Consider the following 18,748-nt stretch of genomic DNA (forward strand, 5'->3'; position numbering starts at 1 on the left):
GTGTGTGTGTGTGTGTGTGTGTGTGTGTGTGTGTGTGTGTGTGTGTGTGTGTGTGTGTGTGTGTGTGTGTGTTTCCTGGTCATAAAATTAGAATATGATGAAAAAGTTGATTTATTTCAGAAATTCCATTCAAAAAGTGAAACTTGTATATTATATTCATTCATTACACACAAACTGATATATTTCAAATGTTTGTTTCTTTTAATTTTGATGATTATAACTGACAACTAATGAAAACCCCAAATTCAGTATCTCAGAAAATTTGAATATTGTGAAAAGGTTCAATATTGAAGACACCTGGTGCCACACTATAATCAGCTAATTAACTCAAAACACCAGCAAAGGCCTTTAAATGGTCTCTCAGTCTAGTTCTGTAGGCTACACAATCATGTGGAAAACTGCTGACTTGACAGTTGTCCAAAAGACGACATTGACACCTTGCACAAGGAGGGCAAGACACAAAAGGTCATTGCTAAAGAGGCTGGCTGTTCACAGAGCTCTGTGTCCAAGTACATTAATAGAGAGGCGAAGGGAAGGAAGACATGTGTTAGAAAAAAGTGTATAAGCAATAGGGATAACCGCACCCTGGAGAGGAATGTGAAACAAAACACATTCAAAAATGTGGGCGAGGTTCACAAAGAGTGGACTGCAGCTGGAGTCAGTGCTTCAAGAACCACCACGCACAGACGTATGCAGACATGGGTTTCAGCTGTCGCAGTCCTCGTGTCAAGCCACTCTTGAACAAGAGACAGCCTCAGAAGCGTCTCACCTGGGCTAAAGACAAAAAGGGATGGACTGCTGCTGAGTGCTCCAAAGTTATGTTCTCTGATCAAAGTCAATTTTGCATTTCCTTTGGAAATCAAGGTCCCAGAGTCTGGAGGAAGAGAGGAGAGGCACAGAATCCACGTTGCTTGAGGTCCAGTGTAAAGTTTCCACAGTCAGTGATGGTTTGGGGTGCCATGCCATCTGCTGGTGTTGGTCCACTGTGTTTTCTGAGGTCCAAGGTCAACGCAGCCGTCTACCAGGACGTTTAGAGCACTTCATGCTTCCTGCTGCTGACCAACTTTATGGAGATGCAGATTTCATTTTCCAACAGGACTTGGCACCTGCACGCAGTGCCAAAGCTGCCCGTACCTGGTTTAAGGATCATGGTATCCCTGTTCTTAATTGGCCAGCAAACTCATCTGACATTAACCCCATAGAAAATCTATGGGCTATTGTGAAGAGGAAGATGTGATATGCCAGACCTACCAAGTCAGAAGAGCTGAAGGCCACTATCAGAGCAACCTGGGCTCTCATAACACCTGAACAGTGCCACAGACTGATCGACTCCATGCCATGCCGCACTGCTGCAGTAATCCAGGCAAAAGGAGCCCCAACTAAGTATTGAGTGCTGTAGATGCTCATACTTTTCATGTTTATACTTTTCAGTTAGCCAACATTTCTAAAAATCATTTTTTTGTATTGGTCTTAAGTAATAATCTAATTTTCTGAGATACTGAATTTGGGGCTTTCATTAGTTGTCAGTTATAATCATCAAAATTAGAAGAAATAAATATTTGAAATATATCAGTCTGTGTGTAATAAATGAATATAATATAAAAGTTTCACTTTTTGAATGAATTACTGAAATAAATCACCTTTTTCATGATATTCTAATTTTATGACCAGCACCTGTACATATACATATACACACATGGCAGTGGTCATTCTGTTCTACAGCTAAAAGATGGTAAATAGCATTTTTACACCCCTCCCTGGTCCTTGTAAAAAAAAAAAAAGAAAAAAAAAAAGGTCATCATTTAAATCCTAAACAGACACAATAGCTCTCCTGCTAAAAGCTCCACGCTACTCACCAGGCTGTTGTTAAGTGTGTCTGTCTGCAGTTTGGTGTCAAGCTGCTGGCACACAGAGTTTTTTTGTAAGGATTTTCACTGAAAGCTGCTGCCTGCTGTAGACACAAATGTGTGACGAGAGTGAACTCCGTGAAATGAACTGATGCCGGCGGTAACCGTGACGATTAAAAAAACAAAACAAACAAAAAATAAAAAAAAATTGGGATGCTGTGTAAAATGTAAATAAAAACAGAATGATCTGGAAATCTTAACACATTTTTATTCACAGTGGAACATAGAAAACATATCAATTGTTTAAACAGATAAAATGTACCATTTTAAGAACTAGAAGAATTTGATGGCAGCAACACATCCTACAAAGTTGGGACAGGCTCATGTTTACCTCTGTGTAGGTCTGTAAAAATCTGGGGACTCAGGAGACCAGCTGCTGTACCTTTGGGAGAGGAATGTTGTCCCATTCTTGTCTGATTTGGATTTTAGCTGCTCAACAGTTCTGGGTCTTCTTTGTTGTATTTTTCATTTCTTGATGCTCCAAGTGGTTTCAGGTCTGAGCTGCAGGCAGGCCAGTGCAGCAGCCAGACTTTTCTACTACCAACTTCTACTTCCAACTTTCTTGAGACACGTTGCTGCCATCAAATTCAAAATGAACTTCATGAGATTTGCAAATCATTGCATTTTGTTTTTACACGACATCCCAACTTTTTTGGAATTGGGGTTGTAATTTATTAAATATAGTAGAGATTAATGTATTCATATTTAAAGTCATAACTGCTGCTGTTATTGGCTTTCACGCGATTGTTTGGACGAGACGCTTTACTGGCACTGTACCAGCGATCAGTCAAAATCTGAACATGAAGCATATTGTGTTAAAGAAGGTTCAATGTGTGTTGGTTTCCTTTCACCTGATATGTTTGATAGATCACTTCTGCTCGTCAGAGAAGAGACTGCACTTACCGTTCGTGACACCAGGTGGCAGTATTAGCTTTACTGGCTTACTATCAGCCTGTGCGTAAACATCAGTGTATCAGTGAGTCCACTTTGGAACACTTTGGGGGAAGAAAAGCAAAGAACATGCGCACTTTCCAAAAGACAAACATCCAAAACAAGTGAAACACCATACATATATTTACATATTAACAGCAATGGCATTTTGAACATGCCTGTTTACCACACAGAGAAAACCTGCAGCTTAAAGCAATCAACAGTAAAGCAGCACCATAAAACACAGCGCTCTATACACCATTCATATTTACAATTTGTATATTAAACAAAGGCATACGATTTGTATTCACTGTGTCAGAGTACAACCATGCATGGATCACCATAAAATGCTCTGTTGCTGTGAAGCTTTTCTGTTAATGACACTGGCCTTATAAATTAGGGAAAGTGAAGCAAAATTATGTCAACATCAAGTGACACCAATATCAGCGCTGACACGTCAAACAACTGTGAACAACATTAAAGAGCTGTTACCATTAAAAAATAAAATTCCTTCTAGGAAACAACACATTGATGAACATTTCCTCCTGGCAGATATTGACTTTTTTTTTTTTTTTTAATTTTATTTATTTTTTAGTTTGCGCCATCAACACCGAACATGCAAATAAGTCACACAAACCATCGACATGGAAGAACCAGCTATCTTATCAGCTTGTGCTATCTGCGGGCAATCCAGTGACGATCAGATCAGCAGATGCAAAACGTCCGACAGTATTAAGACCACTTGGAAATCTTCGGAAGCATTAGGCAATCATTATTGCACGGAGAGGTATGTGCGCTTTGAGACAGAGGGGCATAACCGTGGAGTTTTAATGTCAGCGGTTAATGAAATTGACTTGCCTGAATTTAATAAGAGCAGGCAAACCTGACATGCGGGACTGCGCGAGAGAATAATTAAACATTTTCCCCTCATCAAATGTCCCGGTATAATTATTCTTCATGAGTGGGCTCTGTCCATGAGGAGCATTTAGGCTGATGTTAAAGCCTTAAAAGGATGTGAATGCATGCCAATATTATAAAGAAAATAGTTTCAGCTTTGTGTTGGGGACACTGGGTCTATTTTAGATCCAAGATTAGAGTATTGATCTATGATTGTGACCCCATCTGGGTATGACGTTTTGAATTATAACACAAAGAAAGATATGGAATCCGTCACATTCATGCAGAAAAAAATCCTCAAAACATGCGATAAAACGTCCTTCTTCATGGGTCTTCAGGCGGTTCCTCTAGCGTCGGTAATAGTGGAAGAAATTCGGCTCATTCCTGCAGCGTGGATCCAGGCAGCTCGTTGGTCAGTGTGTGCCAGCGCTCCACTTTCTTGCCCTTGTTCTTCAGACAGTCTATCCAGTGCTGCAGAGTTTCTCCCTGTGAATGACACCCTAAGGATACCCCCCCTGACCCGAGCAGAGACAGGACAGACTGTCAGAGTGGACTAATGTAAAAAGTGTCTAATGTTAAGAAGAGTAGGCATAATTAGCTGCAGTTTGTGTGTGCAACTTTTAAAATCTGTGTTGCTCTGTTTTCTACTCTTCTGCGCTATTCTATCTATAATGGAGGGCTAAAATGGAGAGGAATAACAATGAGGATATAAAAGAATATCCAAGAAAAAAAAGTATAACAAAAAAACAGAGACTTCAACCTGGATCACTTTCTAAGGCAAAAGGAGAAAAATTAACATAGCTGAGTCAAGTTCGTCTCTTTAAATTCACTGGCAGACAGCCCATTGTAAATGGCTCTCCAGCTGTTCAGTTTCAGATTTAATCCTTTCTTCTTTTATGGATTTCAAGATGTAATGAAGTACATAACTGACTTTGAATCAACCTCTCATATGCTCAGTAGCATGGATAATGTGTATTTATTTCCATCTGAAAATAATCCCTAACAAATGCCATTCCTCCGATCTGAGGAACATAAGCTTAAAACTAGACTACCCACATGCCTCAGAAACACACTGTTAACAAAAAATGAAACCATATTTAATATGATCTGTTTTCACACCCTTAGTCGAAACAGGTTTGGTGCCAAGTGATTTCAACTAGGAGAGAAAGTCTGAAAGGTACTGAACGATGAATTAAGACATCTTCATGGACAGTGGGTGTTGGATTCTCCCAGGCTTGCTGTTTCTCACGGTCCTGTTCCTAATTCTTGTGCACAGAATTTCTAGGTGCAGCTAAGGGCTGGAGGGCGTCAGGGTCAGAGGTCTCAGGATTTCATCTCTGCTTTTTGCATATTATGTGGTTCTGTTGGTCTCACTGGGCCATGACCTCCAGCTTGCACTGGGGTGGTTTACGACTGAATGTGAAGAAGACATTTATCACCACCAACTCTGAGGTCATGGTCCTCAGATGGGAAAGGGTAGAGTGCCCACTCCAGGTGGAAGACAAGTTGCTGCCCCAAATATCTCGGGGTCTTGTTCTTGAGAGATGGGAGAGTGGATAGATGGATTGATGTGTCATCTGCAGTGATGTGGACTCTGTACCAGTCTGTTGTAGAGACGCAAGAGCTGAGCGATGGTCGATCTACCATCCTAACCTCACCTACAGTCATGACTGCAAGAAGAAGATTGCAGATACGAGCAGAAGAAATCAGTTTCCTCTTGTCTGGGCTCTCCCTTAGGGACAGGGTGAGGAGCTTGGTTATTTGGGAGGGGCTCAGAGTAGAGCCGCTGCTCCTCCACATCAAAAGTTGAGGTGGTTTACGCATCTGACCAGGATCACTCCTGGATGCCTCCTAGCTGAGCTGTTTCAGGTATGTCTTACCAAGAGAAGGCCCTGGGGCAGACCCATGACATTACACCTCTCAGCTGGCTTGGGATAACCTTGATGTATTTACTCCACCCCCCAGAGCTGGAGGAGGTGGCTGGGAAGAGGGTGGTCTGGACATCTCTGCTTAGACTGTTGACTGGATAAGCAGCAGAAAATGGATGTATGGAAATCTTCATGTGATTTGCAAAATCAAAATGTAGAAAAATGCCAGATTTAACCATAAACTGCTACTAAAGAATTCAAACTTTTTACCTTAAAAGATTGCAAAAGCAAAAAAAAAAAAAAATGGAAGTAAATATAATCACACGCAAGAATCTACCAAAGACACAACATTGGTGACATCTAAAAAAAAAATCTGAAGCCTCATTTCTGGTGGTTAACTTACCTATGAAGTCATTGGATTTTCCTAAATCATAGTCCCACACTGTGACCTCCAGCGTCTTGGTTGCTAATTCTGAGAAGGAGATCTCATAGAAGAACTCCTGAGTGAAAGTAAAGAATGAACAGTCAGAAGATCTCAAGATCTTCTGAAATACTCACTAATAAGGCATGCAAACTATAATTGGCTGTCTCACAAAAGCATTACAAAACTTTTAATGCAGCTGTGTTGTTGTACAAAAGGTTTAAAGCCGAACTCTAAATGAGCTGCTTTCAATCATTACTAAAGCGCGCTGAGTTATGCATGGACGTGAATGCGTACCTCATTAAACTCCGGGTTGAGAGTCTTTTTAATCACCGCTGTTTTGTGCTTGGATTTCTTGTGAACGTCTGGCTTCAGGTACCTGTGACAGAGGAATATTTTACCATCATATACACAAGTCATTACTGTTCACATGTCAGAGCACTGCAGGAAAGAATAAGGATAACTGCAAATAATGTGGACGGCTGTAAAGGTCAGAGAGGAGATCATAATTTTTTCACTACTGTTAAGAAAGAGCAATGACTCTGATTGCCATGTTCCTCTTATTTCATTCTTTTTTCTAAATTAACACACTATATTGAAGTTTTATTAAGCAGTCTTTGTAATAAGCTAGCCAGCTGATAGCTGTAGCTTCATGTTGAACAGACAGTGGTATCAGTCTTCTCTAATCTATCCATCAATCCCCTAAAGGTTTCATCTATTATTTGTTAAACCCAGCGTGAGGACTGATCAGTATGTCCTTCACCGGCACAGCACAGATTGGAAATTCTCAGCATCCCTTTGCGAGCTGTCATTAAATTCTCAGGATATTTTTAAGCCAGCTGGAAGCAGCATGGCAAAATCTCTATTCACATTTGCTTTCCACCCACCACCCACAGCTCGGGCTCGAGCGTATGTTCCCACACACTCTCAGACACAACAAAGCATCTGGGAAGATGCTCCCGCCAAAGGGCAAAGATGTGAGCACGCATCCACAATGAAACAAGATGCGTGATGTGTTGCCGTGGATGTGTGAGGGATATATGCGTAGGTTCGGTGGATGTAAAGAGGAAGGGAGAAAACTGGAGTTTGAAGCATGACGGGAAAAGAGAAGGGAGATTAGTGTGTGCTTGAGGTGAGATGAGTGTGGTGGCATTTCTATGCTTGTGCGTGTGTGTGTGTGCGAGAGACTGTGTGAGGTTTTTGAGTGTTTTACTTATTGCAGAAACAGCCTCAAAGCCAGAATCAGCACTCAGGAAAACACTGGCACAAGACGAGGGGCGATTTTTAAAGCTCATTTGTCCACTTTCTGTCGGGTTGCATCATTCAACCCCCCCTCGCCCTCCCTGATACAGACACAAACACACAAACAGTGACACACACACAGTATTCATCAGTGAGTAATGACTCTCCAGAGGACCTCTCTGACACTAACAACAGCACCCAGATCATTTTTTTCCCCCATTCTCTATCCCCGCTGTGATACAACACACCCATAACATTAGATCATGTCACTGCTTTTCAATCAATTTCAAGCCTGTCAATACCCATACACTGTTATAGCCATCTTGATGAATGAGTGACACATTTCCCAGTGGCCTCTACTTGTGTGAAAAGCTGCCCTCATCTCTCACCATTTACCTGATGTGAGGTTAACTCAAGCCATCGATCACTCATGAGTGGCAACAAAAGGTGATTCATAGGGTCAGCATGAGCCAAGGGCCAGTTCAGACCAAACTGAGGTATTAAGGTGTTAAGAAGAGGGAGATTGGAGAGGTTGTCCTAAAATGAGCATTGTGACATGCCAGTCCATCAGTCTGAGCTGTGTGTTGGGTGTTCATCATTTTAAAATGGATCAGATTGTGTGTTAGCTCTGTTGTGTGGATAACGAGAATCATTTGTCATTCAGGTACAAAATGTATTTTTTAAAATTTAATGTAGACCAAACTAAGACTGAGACCAGTGGGGTAAAATCATTTTAAAGACTCACAGAATTGCACCGTTCGTCTTACAATACTTTGCAAAGCAACATGTGCCAGTATCACTTATCTCTTCTCTGACCTTTAATATTGTGAGAACATACTTGAAAAGAAAAGGATCTGTCCCTCCTGTTCTGCCTTTCATTTAACATGTTTTTTTTTTTCTGATGGAACTTTTTAAAAATACATTTTTAGGGCTTTTATTGCAATAGGACAGTGAAGAACTGTATTCACGACAGAACTTTGTTTGAGTCATCACTAAGTACAGAATAAAGACTTAGAAATAAAGTCGTTAAATATCACAGACATACAGCTTAACAGATGACAATTCATTCCAGTAAAGCAAAAGATGTTTTGATGGCCATCAGAACTGCCTGAACTCTGTGACAAGCAGTGCTAAATTTTATGTGAAACTTTATTTTTAATCTTAAATGTTTTGTGGGTGTAGTTCATCATTCCTGTATTATATACAGAATAAAGCATAACATGACCACCTGCCTAATATTGCGTTGATCTGGGGAATTTGGAGGCCAAGTCAACACCTCAAACTTGTTGTTGTGCTCCTCAAACCATTCCTGAACCATTTTGCTTTGTGGCAGGGCACATTATCCTGCTGAAAGAGGCCACAGCCATCAGGGAATACCATTTCCGTGAAAGGGTGTACATGGTTTGCAACAATGCTTAGGTAGGTGCTAAGTGTCAAAGTAACATCCACATGGATGGCAAGATCCAAGGTTTCCCAGCAGAACATTGCCCAAAGCATCACACTGCCTCTGCTGGCTTGCCCTCTTCCCATAGTGCATCCTGGTGCCAAGCATCCATCCATCAACCCACATTATGTCAAAGGAGTCATCAGACCAGGCCACATTCCTCTATTGCTCTGTGGTCCAATTCTAATGCTCATGTGCCCATTGTTGGTGCTTTCAGCGGTGGACAGGGGTCAGCATGGGCGCCCTGACTGGTCTGCAGCTATGTAGCCTCATACACAGTAAACTGTGATGCACCGTGTATTCTGACACCTTGCTATCAGAACCAGCATTAACTTTTTCAGCTCGTCTGTTAGATTGGCCCACACGGGCCAGCAATCGCTCCCCACATGCATCAGTGAGCCTTGGCCACCCATGACCCTGTGGCTGGTTCACCACTGTTTCTTCCCTGGGCCACTTTTGATAGATACTGACCACTGACCAAGAGCTGCAGTTTTGAAGATGTTCTGGCTCAGTTGTCTAGCCATCACAATTTGGTCCTTGTCAATCGTGCTCAAATCCTTAGGCTTGCCCATTTTTCCTGCTTTTAACACATCAACTTTGAGAACAAAATGTTCACTTGCTCCCTAATATATCTCACTCACTAATACATGCCATGATGAAGAGATGATCAGTGTTATTCACTTCACCAGTCAGTAGTCATAATGTTTGTAAAGCCAGATCATGTTTTATCTGGTAAAATACAGGTTTAAAAATGTGTGTGTGTTTGTGTGTATAAACTGCTAAAAAAAAAAATGAAAGAAACACTTTAAAAACAAATCAGATCTCAATGGGAAAAAAATCATGCTGGATATCTATACTGATATGGACTAGGTAATGTGTTAGGAATGAAAGGAAGCCACATCGTTTGATTTGTGTGAAGTGAAAAAAATGATAAAGCAGGCTAGTCCATTTTGCTGAAATTTCATTGCAGCAACTCAAAATGGTACTCAGTAGTTTGTATGGCCCCCACGTGCTTGTATGCATGTCTGACAACGTCGGGGAATGCTCTTAATGAGACAATGGATGGCGTCCTGGAGGATCTCCTCCCACATCTGGACCAGGGCATCACTGAGCTCCTGGACAGTCTGAGGTGCCACCTGGAGGCGTCAGATGGACTGAAACATCCCAAAGGTGTTCTGTTGGATTTAGACAGGCAGGTGTCAGGGTCAGTCAGTGGTATCAATTCCTTCATCCTCCAGGAACTGCCTGCTACTCTCGCCACATGAGGCCAGGCATTGCCGTCTACCAGGAGGAACACCAAAGCAGCTGAAACTGATTAACAACCCCCTCTGATACATAACAAGCCAGATCAATATCCCAGAAGTTTAATTGATTTGATGCTATACTCTGATTAAAAAATATTTCTTTAATTTTTCTGAGTGATGTGTGTATAAATTATATATTTATTTAAAATATAAATGAGATACGATAAAGGCAGCAGTTTGAGGTTAAATGATCAGCCTGAGGATAAATTGAGATCAACAGCCAAGATGTGAACCCAGTAGGGTATCTTAAATTTTTGACCAAATTAATACATTTATAAATATACTAATTATGATAATTAATAATATGTTCCTTAAATGTCTGTTTTAAAATTACAGGGTAAAGGTGCACATTTTTTGGGAGATTATCAACATCCATGCCAACATTACAGTATTCCACGTAAACATCAAACCCAAGGTTTACAGGTTAGGTTTTGCTTATCTTTAAAACTGAACAGCAAAGAAGATTATATATAGGTATGTATCTCAACACCTACAGTACGCCCTGCGAGTTGTCAGATTGTCAGATACCCTGCTGGGATAATAAGCTGGCTCAAAGAAAGAGATGGAAGCCACTGACATCAAGACAAGAAAGTTTCTTACCATGCATGGAGGGTTTCACCCCAAATCCAGCACCGTGAGACTGTATGCTAAGTGGAAGGAAGGAGGCCAAGGACTAGTGAGTGTCAGAACCACTATCCTAGATGAAACAACAAAGATCCATGAGTACATCAGGAAGATGGCCACAAAGGATCATGTGCTTAGTGAATACCTCAGGCAGCAGAAACCAGAGAAAGAAGAGGAGGGAGAACAGGAAGTATCATGGAAGGAAAGGCCTCTGCACAGTATGTACCAATGACAGATAGAGGTGGCTGATATCGAAAAACTTACCAATGGCTGGACAAAGCTGGGCTGAAGGATCACACAGAGGCACTAATCATGGCAGCACAAGAACAAGCTCTAAGTACAAGATCGATAGAGGCTGGGGTCTACCACACAAGGCAAGACCCCAGGTGCAGGCTGTGCAGAGATGCCCCTCAGACAATCCAACACATAATAGCAGGGTGCAAAATGCTAGTAGGTGGGGCATACATGGAACACCCTAACCAAGCGGCTGGCATAGTATACAGGAACATCTGTGCCAAGTATGACCTGGAAGTCCCGAGGTCAAAATAGGATACGCCCCCATGGGTGGCAGAGAATGACCGAGATAAGATCCTGCTGGACTTCCAGATACAGACAGACAAACTGTTAATCGCTAACCAATCGGGCATAGTGGCGGACAAGAAAAGGAAGAAAGCTGTAGTGATAGACACTGCAGTGCCAAGTGATGCCAACATCAAGAAGAAGGAAGCTCAACGAGAAGCTCAACAAATACCAAGGGCTGAGAGAAGAGCTAGAGAGGAAGGTGAAGGTAACAGTGGTCCCCGTGGTAATCGGAACACTCGGGGCTGCGACCCCCAAACTGGGAGAATGGCTCCAGCAGATTCCAGGAATGACATCCGAGAGCTCTGTCCAGAAGAGCGGATTCCTGGGAACAGCTAAGATACTGTGCAGGACCCTGAAGCTCACAGGCCTCTGGTAGATGACCCGAGCTTGGGGGACAAAGACTGCCTGCAGGGTGAGTGAGAAATTTTTTTTTATATATATATATATATATATATATATATATATATATTATTCTATTAAGTTTTTACAAACATCCAAGTTTTTGTCACCACGCTTCTGTACCATAAACCTGCACCCATATATAAAGCTGTTCAAAGCTGAAGGCTAGTTGTTCATGAGCACAAGTAATATTCAAATGTCATAAAGGAGTGGAATCTTAAACTGCCATTGTTAGTCATTAGGGTTGGGTACCTTTCATGTATATACAGATACCTTTTTGTGCTTTCCGCTCTTCACAAAGGTGATGACAGCTTAATCCAGATGTGCACTTGTACTGAAATTTGCCACAGGTTGATTTTAGTGTGATTCAGTAACCCAACCCTATTAGTCACTTTAATTGCTTGCGTCTAAGCTGAGATAAGTTTACTTTGGGATCTGTCCACTTTGCAACACTAGTGTTTATTTTGTTTTCTTTTCTTTGTGCGTGTGGACGTCCTTTAAGGTTTAAGGGGTTACTTGAACAAATGGTTGAGGCTTGGTTGCTAGGCTGGACCACTGACACAAAGGAATAGCGTTTAGAGTGCTCCCATTGGTGGCTGAAGGATATGGAGAATTGGACGTAAGTATTTTAGGCTCGTCATGGAATTCAGGGAGTGACTTAATGGTGTGCTTACGTTTTAACGTAGGGGTCGGAGAAGCCGTTGACATCCATGGCTGCCAGGTGGGCGCAGCGTTTTACGCCCACACATAGCCCCCCACGAGCTCTCTCCTTGGCCTCGCCCTTCAAGTCACCATCAGTGGATGGGGGGATGTACTGAAGGCAGAGCAGCAAGCGTCCTCTCTCCTCTAGATTTCTCTGCTGCTCCATCTCCCACTGAAAGAGAAAAGACAGAAACAAATAAAATCAGAGAAAAGGCACATGGGCTCATGTGTATCTCACACATTAGTGACTTGGCCTAAGGTTCAGGGTCAATAATGAAAACAAGGCATCGGTTTTGTTCCATGACCTTCAAATCCACTGTAATCAATGTTTTTTTGTTTTTTTTTTGTTGTTGTTGTTGTTTGTTTTGCATTATGTGTGATTTAAATGTGTAACGTAAGAGAATTACCAGGAAACCCTTTGGCCCTGCAGAGCCTTTCACTAACTTTCAGCTTATTGATTGTTTTAGTAGCCCACGATTTTATTGGTTCTTTTCTCTCTTTTGTTTTCATCTCTATTATTTCTAGCCACAGAAAGCAGCTGTTTATAATGAAATAGCCCCGATAAGACCAATGCATGCTCCCTGCAGTACCAAATGACACACATAGACAGTCAGCAGCAAACTGGTGAACAGAGTGGTGTGTTTGCACGGAAAGCAGCCAGATTTTCCCTCAGGAGTGAGCAGAGTGCTAAACAAAACTCTAAGCAGTGTTAGGACTGGACTGGTGGACTGTAATGCTTTATTGAGGTGACTGTTGTTGTGATTTGGTGCTATATAAATAAAACTGAATTGAACTGATCATTTTCCTACCTTGCAGCTGTTTTCTGTCTTGGTGCGAAGCAAAATTAACAATGTGGACTCACTAAAACACTACCTCAAATTAACACTGATGTGATTATCTGTGACTGATATGTGATCACATTTGTTGTGTTCAGCTCATGCCGTTAAAAAAAAAAAAAAGACTCCGTTGTAGAGCCTCAGAGGATGTTAAAGCTACTTCTTTCCCTCGTATAAAGGGCTGCTTGTGTTTCTCACCACAGTCAAGGTTGTTCAATTAGTCTGCTGTTCGCACGTCTTTCAAACCCGCCCACAAATTTATTTCTTTCCCATTTGACTGTTGCCCTGTGAGAAGCTGGCTCCACACTCGATGCCTGTTTATTTCCACCTCCCTAATGAGCTGCTCTCTATCGATCTGTGAAGGTCTGAGCTGTTTTATTACCAGATACCTGGAGCAAATTATCCTCACTAATTACAAGTTTTTTTAAGTCTCCTGCTTGGTGACGACAGATGGCATAGTGGTTGTTGGCAGCAAAGATGAATCCCAAAGAGAGACAAAAAGTGGGGAGAAAGATGGGAAAGGCAGCATGATGGGAAAAGAAGGGGGGAAGCTGTTGAAACCATTAGAAAAAGGGAGGGTGGAGCTTGAAGGAACATGGTATGTGTGATATATTGATATTCTTTGCTGTGTCCATCTCTTTACTGAAGATAAGACTTAATGAGAGATGGAGAGATATTTAGGAGACATTTAGTCGAAAAACAGTAGCAGCTGAGCTATGGCTTTTGAAAATCATGCACCTACAGAGACGCAGGTCATGTAGTTTAAAAAAAAATGACTCAAATGCTTTTTTCCTATAAATACCATAGATGTATTGGTGCAGCTGGCCATGAGGGTGAGTCACGGGCCTGTGAGAATGTCATCTTCCCCTTCTTCACCCTCTGTTGCTGCTTGCTTGCTTTCTTTCTTTCATCTGTCACTTTGAATCTATTCTGTTGTTCCGCTTCTTGTCACACACTTTGGTAACTATTTGAAGTTGTCCATAGAAAAATACAAAAGCCGGGAGTGATAAAGTAATATGACTTACAGGCTAATGTTTCACTTTGTCCAGGACAGGTCTTTGCCATTGGACTGAGAGTGCTCCTGTAGCGGGGCTTGTCTCTGAGCTATGTAGATGAGCTGAAGTGTTAGATGAAAGTCACTGAGCTCTTTGGTTTGCCTGCTTATTTAGGAAAGCCACATTTGCTTAGGAAAGCTAAGCAAATAAACAATTCACTGTGGCCAGACTGTAGGGAGTGCACCACATTAGCCTGCTAAGCTTACTTGCCAGATGCTGCAAGGGTGTGAACCCCAATGCATGACACAAAGATGTCTTTTCAGGACACATTTATCATCTGATTTAAATGTACTTGTGTAAGTTTTTAATGTACAGAGCGAGTGTTATGAATGCACCAGTTTGAACCCAGCCCACAGCTGAAGGGTGTACTACAAAGCAAGATTAATGGGATGGTGAGCTTTGTCTAGCTTAAAGAGTTTTCTGTCACACAAGTGACTCGTAGTAACTTCTGCTGAACACATAACCTGGTCGGGAGCAGGTTATGTTCTGAATTTCAGTTTAAAATGCGTGAATCGCTACATTTTCACTAACTGTTTTATTTACAGCATGTTTTAAGTGCAGTATAGATTCTCTGCTGAGTGAAGCTTTATATGTGCAACTTGTTATCTTATTAAATCCACCGAATGAAGCGCAAACTGTGGGTTGCATTGCCACAGGAATGTGCGTGTATTAATTTGGTGATGCAGAAACAATATGCATGTTGTTATACTTAATTCTAATCTGCTGGAATTGCAACACACAGAACACACAGCAAGAATACCTGTTCGATCAATAAAATGAATTTCACTTTGATTAGCAAACTAAAGCGATTTCCATGTCTATTTATTAGGCTGTGGAACAGTAACGTTTTCATGTTTAAAAGTATCCAGTTTAAAGTTTCAGAGCTCTAATGTGCAGCTGAAATAAACAGCAGCACCAAGAGCGCACTCAGCGCTCAAATAATTGTTATTAAAATGTTTATTTTACCGCTCTGTGCACTAAATCCTGAGATTAATGATTTTTCTGCTGCATCTCGTCTTCTTTGCAAAAATGTTGGCTTTTTACTGTGGTTTTTTTTTTTTTTTTATGCTCTTTATAGATTTTTAGTCACCATTTTATCACCTTCATCATCTGATAACATCTCTGGAGTATGTGGCACTCATAGGGATCATTTTGTGCAGAAGAAGAGTCATATGATCTGTGAAATGCCCCCTTTTTTTTATGTGAACATACTCAGAGCCCAGAGCAGAGAGCCCAGCTTTCAGAGAAAGTTGATAACCACTGTTATGATATCCATTATCTCCAACTGGGCCACTGACCCAGGCAACACAAAGAAAGACTGTCTGTGTTGAATCCGTCTGGTTCACAAACTTATAGTTCTCATGTCCGCAAGTATACGAGTGTCAGAGTGTCACAAAACCGACTTAAAGAGAACTTGGGGGAAAACCTGGGACTTATCTGTAGTTGTGAACACGGACACAGACAGCTGCATGCATTACGGACAAGTAGAATTCCTGTTACACTTTTTTCACATCCATTTGAAGTGTACACAAAACCTTGTGCCTCTTGATGGCAAAGTTCACATCAGTTAGACCCGTGCAGACACAATTTCTATATTCTGCAAAACCAGATTTAATTGCTCCATCTTTTTTGGTGAATTTTTAATTTGAAGATGTCAAAGTGCACCTACCCTTTGAGTTATTGTGTTTTAGTTACGATGCACAAAAACTTACATGTAGCTGCCAGCATCACTAAGGGGTCAGATTTTGCAGCACATTTTTTATTTGCAGTTTATGCATTAAAGTGTTCAATAAACTACATTTTTCAGACGTAGGTTTGAGAGATGTTTACAGACAGGAAATGAAGTGAAAATAAGAAACACTGGAAATATTTTAAAGTCTGGTTCTTCTTGATTGCATCATTGCTTGGCTCTTTTTCTGCACAGCTGGGATTCTCGGCCTGTCTCTTTTCGCATGCTGCGTCTCATATCTGAATTGTATTGTAACTGTTTTCACTTTTCGAGGGTTGCCAAACATGGCAGATTCCACGAAGAAGCCGCTTGGAGCACATTTGTTGCGCTCCATTTCTGTTGCTGGTAGAGTTTAAGTGAGTCTTTAAAGGACAGGTTCAATAAACTCAACATTTAATGGCTTGTTACAAGGATGTGTTACTCTCTAGTTTGCAGGCTTGATTAGGAACAATTGCCTGTTTTTCCTGGACTTTGTCACTCTGTCTGGTGGGGATAAGGAGACATGTTGTATTTCAAAATTCTCTCAAGTGAATCAAATCCATTTAGCCAGGAGCTGTTTATTTTGGCCTTACGGTGTTGCAGCTGTTACTGACTAAATTTAGGGCTAATTCTTTTATTTATTTATTTATTTTTTTGGTCATTTAAAAAAAATAGCTTAGGGCTTAAGGGGTAAAAGATGGGCTCAGTGTATGCATGCAGCTTTTAAAGAACTAAGAGTAATAATTTGCCTCATTTTGAACAAAGTAACCAAACCTCACCAAAAGCTCGGTGTTATTCTTTAAGACAGTTTGAAAAATGGACTGAGGGGACAGACAGAAGGAGGGTCATGTTAAACAGAACAGACAGAGGACTCAGGGTGTTCACCTCTCGCAGGTAGCAGGAGATTCCTCTCAGGGCTGTACTCATCGCAGTAGGCGAAGGCAGCTGGAGGCAGAGCAGAAAAAAGAAGAGTGATAAATATTGAGCGGGAGAAGACTGACAGGAAAGCAGGCAGGTTAGATGAGCAAAAGATGAAGAGAAAGGGACAGCTTTATCGAGCGGCGAGTGAAACCACTTTGAAAATTACATTCCTGACGCAGCGTATGCTCACAGGATGACAGAGGGGCTTTAGCGTTTGATCGCAGAGTGGCCACCAGCCTCAGAAGGCCAATCCAGCTCCCTCCCACCCCTTTTAACACCCATGCCCCAGTCCCCCACGCACCCCAGCTTTTATTTTTTAATCCATTTGTTTCTCATCTTTCTGACTTGCTCTTGCTCTCTATTGACGATTCACCGGCACCCCTCATCTCTTGCTCTTTCTCGTCACCTTTTATTCTCCCAGTTTCTGTGCAGCCTTTTTTTCCCATGTGTGACCTGGTTGACATTTAACCCACACAAAAAGCTATTTGTGGGTTATAAGAGTAGAAACGAAATCCACTTCTTTCTTTATCAAGTATTTGTAATTCCAGGGAGGCACATATCATCTCAGAAGACCAATACTGCCAGCTCATGCAGTACAGTGTATGCACAAAACAGTGTGTACACCCCTCTTTTTTGTGTGGGTGTCAGTCTTTTGAAATCTGACAGATATTTAATATTTAAGAAATACTTAAGAAATAAGTATATATTTTTCATTTCTGAAGTAACAATTATGATGTGAGTTATAAGTATAATAAGCTTTGCATTTATTATTAACCTGGCTGTCGCTGCAGCTTTGATTTCAGATGTTACGTGTGCTTAAAAAAATATTTTTTTAACTTACGCAGAAAAATTGAAAACCTGTCCTAATAATGCAGTTGACATGGCAAAGCAAAAAAATATTTGAACAAAATTAGCTGAAAATAAAAATGCAGAGCCAGCTCTGATGGTGTGGGATTAATCCTCAGCACAGTGGTTTTACTTCCAGTGATTTTTATATAGAAACTAAATCTGAGCACAGAAGCTCAGCTGTTCTGTATTCAGACAAGTGTTTAGGTTTGCTAGATAAGATAATCATGGCAAACTGGAAAAATGTAAATAATTGATGAGTTCACAGCTGCTGTGCCACATGCATGAGTTGGGTATAGCCTGCTTTTTAGCTTAAACACAGTATGGATCTACACCTATTAAACTAAGTAAACGGAAACATGGTAACATTGTGGATGTTATGTTCAGAGTGTCTAAAAGCAGGAGCTGTATGCAGGTTGGTAGTACTATCATACTGAATGACATGGAGCTGTCCCTTGGTGGGCACAGGGCCAATAAAATGTGTAGATACAAAAATATTTTAGACAATATTGTTATCTACTTTGTAAGAACTGTTTGGGAGAGGTCTTTTTCTCTTTTCCAATGCACAAAGTAAGGTCTAAAATAAATGGTCTGCCCAGCTTGTTGAGGAATATGTTGCCTGGCTGGCACCGAGCCCTGACCTCCACCTTATCCCACACTTGTTGGATGAATTTCAACAGCTAGTGGGAGCCACGCTTTATCACTAAAAATCCAACCCAGTCATTCAGATTTAAAATTGAGTGGTAAGAGTTCAGAGCCTTACAGCAACTAACTCCATTTCTAGGAATAAATCCCTAGAAATGGAGTTACTGATTTATAAATCTAAAGATGCCACAGATGTTGTACAAACCCATTTTTTAAAAATATATTATGAGACCCAGGTGTGTGATATTCAGCCGAGTGAATTGATAAGTCAATCAGGCACAACATTAAAACCACTGACAGCTCAATTACATTACAGTATTCTGCTGGAAAAACCTAGGTCCTGGCATTCCTATGGAAGTTACTTTGACATCTATTACTCACATAAATTTGCTGCATTGCATGCACACCCTCCACCAA

The 18,748-nt window shown here is 41.2% G+C and overlaps 1 protein-coding gene across 1 annotated transcript in view; it reads right to left on the reverse strand.

The window, feature by feature from the left end:
• Positions 1-2,194: 2,194 nt before the first annotated feature.
• LOC115798506 (double C2-like domain-containing protein alpha) overlaps positions 2,195-18,748 on the reverse strand; it is a 28,574-nt gene continuing 12,020 nt past the window's right edge. Inside the window, 5 exon segments of the mRNA XM_030755368.1 lie at positions 2,195-4,249; positions 6,006-6,102; positions 6,321-6,402; positions 12,293-12,492; positions 16,805-16,864. Coding sequence (XP_030611228.1) covers positions 4,113-4,249; positions 6,006-6,102; positions 6,321-6,402; positions 12,293-12,492; positions 16,805-16,864 — 576 coding nt within the window. The 3' untranslated portion in view covers positions 2,195-4,112.

Source organism: Archocentrus centrarchus, chromosome 19 (genome assembly GCF_007364275.1).
Source record: "Archocentrus centrarchus isolate MPI-CPG fArcCen1 chromosome 19, fArcCen1, whole genome shotgun sequence".
NCBI classification, from domain to species: domain Eukaryota; kingdom Metazoa; phylum Chordata; class Actinopteri; order Cichliformes; family Cichlidae; genus Archocentrus; species Archocentrus centrarchus.